The sequence below is a fragment of the Montipora foliosa genome, chromosome 7 (assembly GCF_036669935.1).
Source record: "Montipora foliosa isolate CH-2021 chromosome 7, ASM3666993v2, whole genome shotgun sequence".
NCBI lineage: Eukaryota > Metazoa > Cnidaria > Anthozoa > Scleractinia > Acroporidae > Montipora > Montipora foliosa.
Window position 1 is genome coordinate 27,588,257 of NC_090875.1, and position 8,723 is coordinate 27,596,979.

General features: G+C 39.7%; 1 protein-coding gene and 1 long non-coding RNA gene across 6 annotated transcripts in view; one reads left to right on the plus strand and one right to left on the minus strand.

The window, feature by feature from the left end:
• Positions 1-2,348: 2,348 nt before the first annotated feature.
• The window catches only part of LOC138011665 (uncharacterized), a 57,564-nt gene continuing 51,189 nt past the window's right edge, over positions 2,349-8,723 (minus strand). For 3 of the 5 annotated variants that reach the window (XR_011124762.1, XR_011124760.1, XR_011124763.1), the window contains 3 exons: positions 6,778-6,847; positions 3,316-3,399; positions 2,349-2,487 (listed from right to left, as the gene is read on the minus strand). This is a non-coding gene — a long non-coding RNA (uncharacterized lncRNA). Of the gene's footprint in view, positions 2,488-3,315; positions 3,400-4,973; positions 5,848-6,777; positions 6,848-8,723 lie in introns of those variants that run through there. The other 2 variants (XR_011124761.1, XR_011124759.1) reach the window with 1 other exon arrangement.
• LOC138011664 (uncharacterized) lies at positions 2,509-8,155 on the plus strand. Its single transcript, XM_068858785.1, has 5 exons — positions 2,509-2,894; positions 4,815-4,957; positions 5,900-5,963; positions 6,339-6,435; positions 6,758-8,155. The coding sequence occupies exons 1-5, from the start codon at positions 2,856-2,858 to the stop codon at positions 7,174-7,176; spliced, it is 762 nt and encodes a 253-aa protein (XP_068714886.1). The 5' UTR covers positions 2,509-2,855; the 3' UTR covers positions 7,177-8,155.

Below are 8,723 nucleotides of genomic sequence, written 5' to 3' on the forward strand. Positions count from 1 at the left end.
GAATCTTCCTTATCTATATCACGAATAATGAGCTTAAGCTTGACGTATGACACCCGGTTCGAGTTTTCTGCTCTAACCACGCGCTTTATTTCTCTTCGGTGGGCATGCTTGGAACAAAAAGCTCCCTCAAGAATTACACTTCCTTCAGACGGTGCGAGATATTTCACATTTCGCATATGCCGTCCTTAATATACAATCTTCCTTCTCCTCTTCATGAAATTCAATCGCATAGCGGTTTTAAACTCAGGCGAAAGACGCATTTGCTTGACGCTGCATTTAGATTAACTTAATTTTAGTTTATATTAGTAAATTTATTTTGATATATTTAAATTACTGTTCTCACTTCATTATGCAAGATATGTAAACAACGCTATAGAATTATTAAACTATTATTATTATCATCATCATTATTATTATTATTATTATTATTATTATTATTATTATTAATATTGTTCTTATCTCAAAAACGAAATTGGCGACCCCGCCCCCTTTTTATTTTATTGCTGAAAAGTGATTAGAAGGCCACGATGAAACTTTCGGCAAAGTTTACAAAAATTCTGTCAAGCAGATTCAATGCCACCATAAAATAATCACAGAATTAAGGTGGCTCTAAATCCGCTGGACAGAAGTCTTTTAAAACTTTGCAGAAAGTTTCATCATGTCCTTCTGATTACTTTTCAGAAATAAAAAATGGGGTTAACAGTGTTCGTCTTTGAGATATAAGCAACTAAAGACAAAATAAAGGGTGTTTTTACCGGGCTTGCCTGTTGCCACGGTGACATATTACGTCACAGTAATTGCTGTATCTTGTTCAGCAATAATTTGTGTTTTCTTTGGTACCTCAATATTGCTAATACAAAAATAAATAATAATTGTCGCTGCTAATCGCCGTCGCAAAGTACAGCAACGACGCAGCTCAACAAGGTCGAACCGAAAGCATACAATGGCGCCTCTGGCAGCCGCTATACGGTCCATGTGTGACCTTGGAGCACAGCTTACAGCCAGCTGGAATCAGCTATATGCTGGTTTTTGCACCAATGATACAACGTTGTGGTGCCGATCCTTCTAATAAGAACTTCACTTGGAACGCTGAAACTGCTTTGAGCCACCTTAAGCAATTCAAACTTCCCCAACCGAAATTTTTGCAAGTGAACTCTGCGAGCATAAAGAGTAGCATAAGGAACGGCAAGCATATTAAAAGCAAGCGAGCATAAAGGCCCGGCCAAACGGATCCAACATGTTGATTCAACATCATCCAACATTGTTGAATCCAACATGTTGCACTCGTTTGGCCACCTCGTTGAACACTGTGCAACATCATCCAACAATGTTGGATGATGTTGGATCCGTTTGGCCGGGCCTTAAAGAGAAGCAACGTAATCATGATCCGGAGTATTCAACTTCCCTCTCTCACGTTTGATTTAACGTTTCTCAGATTGTAGATTGTCCGAATCTAAAAGCATCAAGCCCCCACCCCCCCCCCCCCCAAAAAAAAAAAAAAAAAAAAAAATTGCAACTGCTAGAAGCTAACAATAGGCCCTTTGAATGATCGTGTCACGCAACCTTGTCAATCATAAAAAAAAACGATCTTGGTACAAAATAGATGCCGGAAATGGAAAAATCGTGATGAAATTAGTAAGAATGTTAATTTTGAAAAAAAATGTTCCCACACATTTCACTTCCTTCTCCACCCACAAACAAATTATTTTAAGAAGTAAATCTCCGGTTCCTCTTCTGCCATCAAACCACGTTGAGTGTAACTTTGTTATTTGCGCTTCTTTATAAGCAAACTTCCTATGGGTTGGGAAGAGCGAGAGAGTATTCATTTGTCGAGACTTTGTTTAAGGCACGTCCAAAATTTGAAAAAAAGCCAGTCTCAAAGATTTTTTCCAGCTTTGTAGCTTGTGGGTGTCTAATTTGTAGTTCAGTGGAAAAAGAGTTCTCTTTGAAGGCTTAGCTAGAATTTTCCATACATCCGTTCATTGTTAGTTTTGCCGATTTGTGCGTCCGCTTTTTGTGAAACCTTACTAAATGGCTAAAGTGAAGTTACTGCCATAACAGGATGCCTGTCCACTGATGCTAAGATTTTAAGATGACCAAACATAAAGCATTTATAGAAGAAAGGACACGTTTCCAGCAAAAGTGGTGATGTTTCTACAACAACTGAATCAGACAAAAAAAAGGGTTATAATATTCCATACTCGTTTCAAAACAACACCTTTCAAGTACAAATCAGTGAGGTGTGAAGAATGAAGCGAGGATGAAAGATTTTTAAAACAATCGATCAATTCTTTATTCAAAAGAAGGATTGAGACTGAAAGAAAAGCGGACCAACAAACATACAAGCTTTAAATTTAATTTTTTTTACTTTCATTGTTGACAATTGGCAACGTAACATTTGACGATGAAATATTAAGACCTCTTGTGCACTGTTTGATAACAACTTACATATTCCCGCCTCAGGTAAATACAACTGGAACTTCAACTCTGTTATAAATAAGGCAAAAGAATAGAACAAAAAAGAAGTGTTCATAAGTTAGTGCCGGAGAAAATAATTGTGCTCCGTTGTTAAGGTCCTAGTTGGGAATTCAAATGAAACGAAACCAAATAATGGGGTCTTTGTAATCAAGCCAGCTCAGATCGCATTTATTGGCCTCGTATCGTGCAAACCGGAGTGCTAAGAACACTCTTACGATTTTTAAACACGCAATCACGACCACACAGGAAGTGGCGATATTGCCGTTTGCAGCAAATTCGAGCAGTTCAATTTTAGTCTTCTTCCGCCTTTAAAGTCACGAGCTATTCTCCTTTTGTTTTTCAGCGCCATTCAAAGGATCTCTTGGCCAAAGTACTTTATGAAGCAGTCAACGACCTCTGTCTCCACTGATCACAATGTAAGTATCTCGGTGCAGAGGCAATTTCCGCATCGAAACGCTTCACAACTAGAGCGTAGCAGCATTGAAATATTAAATGCCATGATGTACAGTGGAATTTACTTGTCCAATTGGGGTTCTATTCAGTCGATGTTAATGTCGTTTGTTTCACTTTAGACGATTTAAAATGTAAACTGTTTGTTGCGCCCACTTCGTGCGCTTAATTGATAATTGAAATGATGGAATCTGACATTTGCATAGTGCCATTCCCACCATTATTGACGTCTTAGAACACTTTTTTAGACCTTAATTTTCAGTACAAAAAAAAAAATAATAATAACCAAACAACTAAAATTTGCTATCAACTGGGTTGATACAGCGAAGTGGCCACTGGATCATAAGTTAGCGTTGCGATCGTCAGTCTTTTTAAGAAACTCATTACCTTAGTCGCTAGCGCTTTTGAAGGGCTACCGTTATTGATGTCGGCTTATGAATCCCTGTCTACCGGCAGTGACCGATTCACGTCCTAAAATTCAGTTCAAACTAAATGTCAAGTAGTTGATCAGTAAAACGCATAGCTTATTATTGTTAATATCATCATCATCATCACTGCGAGGTTAATGCAATAAGGGACAGACGAGAAGGACATCAAATATCCCGTGACAATTTAATACACAATGCACATAGATTAGAAGGTCGCCAACGTAATATTCCCATGCACCGTATTCAAGTATTTTGTATAGCGCTGATCAACAGTGTTTAATTCAAAGCAACCATTCCGAATAGCGCTGATCTACAAGTATTGAAGTCTAACAACCATTTTAGACCAGTCAGCGTTTAATTCTGGTGATGGGTGTCTATTTACATAGTATGAAAACTCGCGCTTGCTCATCGGCTTGCTTCGATGGTCTAGTGGTTATCAATGACACAATTGTCGCTTATGGTCCAGGTTGGAACTTAATAGCGAGCTTTTTCAAATTAAATGACGAGAAAATTTGAGTTAACTTCATGCATAGTTAATAGACGGGAATGGTTATGAAACCCAACAACTTTCTTTGTTGTAGGTTTTTGTTCTCTTTTTTGGCCTTGACCGTGCACAAAACACAATAGTTGTTTACTCCGTACTGAGAAACTAACCAATAGAAACGTGTTGTTTACGTAATTCATGCATAGTGTATGAGCGCAAAAGAAAAGATTGTGCACGGTCGTGGACTTTCCAACCTAAATCTTGGCATCTTTGTTTGCTCCTTTGATGTGTTTTAAACAGAATTAACTGAAGAGAGTGTAGTGTAACGTGAAGTGCTAGATTTCTATCCCATTTGAACCATGTGGACGTTAGCCCTACTGATGGAACCGGGCCCACACCAGGACAGAGAAAAACTCTGACCAGGGTGGAAATTGAACCCACGACCTTCGGGTTAGATCTCCGCCGCTCTACCGACTGAGCTACAAGGTCAGACGGGAGCAGGCCGTGGGAACTGAAGATGTTCAATTCCCACCCTGGTCAGAGTTTTTCTCTGTTCTTGTGTGGGCCCAGTTCCATCAGTAGGGCTAACGCTCACATGGTTCATATGGGATAGAAATCTAGCACTTCACGTTACACTACACTCTCTTCAGTTAATTCTGTTTAAAAAATATAATTGCTACACGGCCAACGTTTGTATAAACGTAACCTTTCCTTGTCCTTTGATGTTTGCCGAGCTTCCAAACCAGTCCTTTCTATTAACTATGCTTCATGTAACTGAAGGGAAAGAGAAAATGTCCTTGTCATCTATCCCAAAAAACGCTCACTGCAAACGGAAGCCCCTTAAATTTCCAAAAGGACCATCATTATTTCTCGGTGATCAGGATCACGATTTCCCGATTTCAAATAAACAAATCTGGTTAGAATCCCACGACATTTATCACATCTTATTACTTTGATTTGGTCTTCTTTTCCAGGCTTCTATGCGTCTGCCAACAACAAGATACGTTGAAGACAACGCTGCACTTTCCATTGAAGTCATTGCAGGAATTACTGCCGGCTCTGTTTTATTTGTCATCATATTTGTTAGTTTTGTCATTTGTTGTCGTCGGTGTTTGAAGTAAGTGTAAACATAGGTTTTCTTCAGTCTTCGTTTATTTAACTTTCATTCAAAACCAACGCTGGTAAATGGTTCCTAGTTAAGGCAACTCGAACAATAAATCTATCTGGCCTCGCTTCTAGTAGTACTATGGGCCCATATGACTCGGTTTTGACGGTTGGTGGATTCATGTTCGCGCCAAAAGGGAGCCTTCTGTTTGGTGGAGAGGAAAAACGGCCAAGTTGAATAAATATAGGTTTTCCCTTTCTCATTAGATTCTTTGTATTTTATTTTCTGGCCTGTTGTTTTTGTTCGCTATCTTGTGCACGTGTCCACTTCCCTCTCCACCAATCAACACCCGATGAATCTCATTAAAATCACGTGATAATTCATTTATTCAAAATGGCTGTTCTTTTCTCTCTACCAATTAGAATGCTCCCCTTTGGCGCGAAAATTTGAATCCACCAATCACAGTGCTCGATTTCCAACCGTCAAAACAAAGTCATATGGGCCCATGCACTACTGCTTTTTAGAAAGATGAATTAGCTCATCCATCAGATAAATCACTATTAAGGAGATAACCAACTTCCAAACCTATTGAGTTATCCACCCTTCGAGCAACAGGGGTATGGACTTTCTCGGGGAAAAACTTGGGGAGAGGTGATCAAAGCGGATTAATTCGAAGTACGGAGATCCCGCGTCGGGTTCAAAACTCATTCAGTTCCCTAGCTGGAGATATCCTGTTTAGATCCTGTTTCAACTCCTTTCCGATGATTGCAAAAAGCTAATAGTTGTGTTTCCCTCCGGATTGGATTTCTGAATCCGTTACATTTTATTTTAGTCCCACGGTTTCATTGTCCACGTGAAATCCCTCGGGGCCATGCTCAGAAATTGATTGATTTCACCACAACCTGAAAAATTAGATGGCATACCTCTTATAGTTCCCGGACGTTACGTTTGCAGGAAGAGACGTAATCAAGAAAGCTACGCTGAAAATTGTTCTAATTCCAAGGCTACAGATATAACAGTAAGGAATTTTTCACCTCATTTGGCTGTCCAATTTTTTGCATTTTTATTTGGTTTTGAATACTTTATGGCTGTGATCAGCAAACAATTGGTTTGAACTCTCTCCCTCCCAGGAGTGATCAGTATGTAAATTCTCCTCACAATTACAATGTAATGTCAGTCAGTCAGGTATTGAGAATGAATATTGTTATCAGCTAAAGAGGTGTGATCTTGATATAACACCAAATTCTCATGACTTCTCAGCAAAGAAATATATGGAACTAGTTATGAAAATGAACGTTTCGATCTTGGAAGTAAGAGGGTTAATTTCTTCATGGTTATGTTGGGGAAAAAGGGGTTGCTGATGGTTCTTTTCACTTTCTTCTTATTTAAACAGGTTAATGAAGTGACCGAATCCCCGAATGATAATTCACGGATTCATAGTGACTATGAACATGCATACGCCGTCCTGAGAGTGGACAAAAGAGAAAAAGGCAAGTTGGTACATTTCCTCTGTCACAGGAAGACCCTCCTCTCATATGGCCCTATTCATAAAATGGGAATGGTTGGGTTTGCTGTGGTTTTCGATTTGCTCCTCGATGGCTCTCACTTTGATCAGTTGTTTTAACTAAACGATGCTACATAATTACTGTTTAATGGCGTTGCCGTCACCTTAGCCGGCCTTATCTTCCAAACTTCCTTTACCTCGTCTTCACCCGCACCACAGGGGCATGGGGGAGGGGTGAGAGAAAGATCAGTCTGGGATCCCAATATGGCGGCCATGATGCAATTTAAAAACTAAATTTTTTTTTTCAGAAATATACTCATCCACGTACCGTGTCCCGCAATCCCCAGCTGTTGTTGATGCTCCCGATGCAAGTCTCGACTCCCATCCACATCAGGAAACTGCGGATGAACGAAATAAAAATTGTCAGGGAGACACTGAGGAACTCTTTTATGAAAATGTAATTTCACCAAAGTGTGAAGCAGCCTCACAAAAAAACGATCCGATTGATAAAGAACTTACTGTGGTGAAAATTAACGAGGAAAGTTTCCATACGGTATCAGCTCAATTCAAGGACCTTAACAACACAGAGAGCTCTGGTCGAGATTGCTACGAGATCTATCCCGAGCGGCCTACGTACATTAATTTGCAGGATCTCCCCGTGAATGGCCATGGTTCACTCGGAACCAACAGCGAGACGTCTGAAGTCATTTATGACAACTTAAATTGAAAGCACCTGCAAGCAGGCTGAATCAGTGTCCGTTTTCACACAAATCGTCTCTGAAGGAGAAACCGTCCGATGTGAATCGGGAAGAACAAATTTTTGACGACTTAGACGTCTGAAATGTGTCCGTCTAGGAAGACGAGTTTTCAAAGACGATTTGCCCGTCCAGGGCCCGGTTGTTCGAAAGCCGATTAACTTAATACAGGATTAGCGTAAACTTTTGTTTCAAGTTTTCAACTTTTTGGTGAAAGTTTATTTTGCTTATTTTTGTTTTTCAAGATTGACTTCTTCTAATGTAAAGTTTGGCCGAATATCAGCGTTGAACAGCACTTGGGAGTAAAGAAATAAACTCCTTGGTTAATTTTTAATCTGGGATTAGCGTTAATCGGCCTTTGAACAACCGTGCCCTGCCAGACAAAGAAGTCGACCTAAGTCCGGCCCAATCAGGCCATTTCCGAGTTGCTGTTCGCCTCTGGTTCAAAACGAGCCTTGGTGCTAAACCATTCAAATAACAATCGTTTGCATAAAAATACACCACTCCTTTCCATTTGAGTGGTTGTGCATTAGGACTATTGCCCATCTTTTATGAATTTACGTCGGACAACACTAGTGGAATTGGTCGTCTTGTGTCCACATTAGTCGACCAAACCAAAGCATTTTGTTCGTCTTCTAGTGTGGAAACGGCCAATGCTGGAAAGATAGGAGATCTCAAGAACACAAACTACAGCTGCAGGTCTTCGATGCCGACTCATTTAAGCCGAAGGAAAGCTGCTTCGCTTCACTATCATCTCATTTGTAAAGGGCTTGCAAGCTATAAAAGTTAAACTTCGATGACGGATATGTCATACACTGTTTCGGTTCAAGTAAGCAGACAAATCTGACGTTATATTCTAAGAAAAATACTTAAGATTTGAAAATGGCGACCATCTCCGGTCTGCGTTATCTAGAATTTGTTGCTTCCTAAATAACTTTAAAATAAAAGAGATTATCCATCTATTTTCTTCCTTATTGTACTCCAACTTGTTTTCGATTATATGTAATTCTTTTTCTTCCTTTATTGTGAAATTTTGCGCCCCTAAGGAACATTTTCCACACTTACATCCACCGCAGCGGGGTGAACAGCTTATCCCAAGATTTTCTATGTTATAGAAATCTTCAACTCGGACAATTGCTGTGTTGACATTTATGTGATCGAGCATAAGGTTTCTTGTCGTTTCCTTGATAAGGGGATGTGTTCCACCAATACATCTTCCAAGACGATTTTTTAGTAGAAGGGGGTGTCCCGAAGTTTGTTCATTCTGTGGATGGTACGCTGCGTACTCGTAACCGATCCAGACGTCGATTGTTCCTGATGGTCTTGATATATCTTCTTCAGAAATACTTTTAAATAGTTGGACGATTCCGTTCACGTTTACGATCTGTATGTCTGAAGTAATTTTATCGATCCCATATACGTCAAATTGAACTTCTTGATCTTGTTTGTCTATTAATGAAAGTTTGTATCTGGTGGATGTGATTTTCTCATTGTCCCCTCCTACTTTGGTAATGGAAAG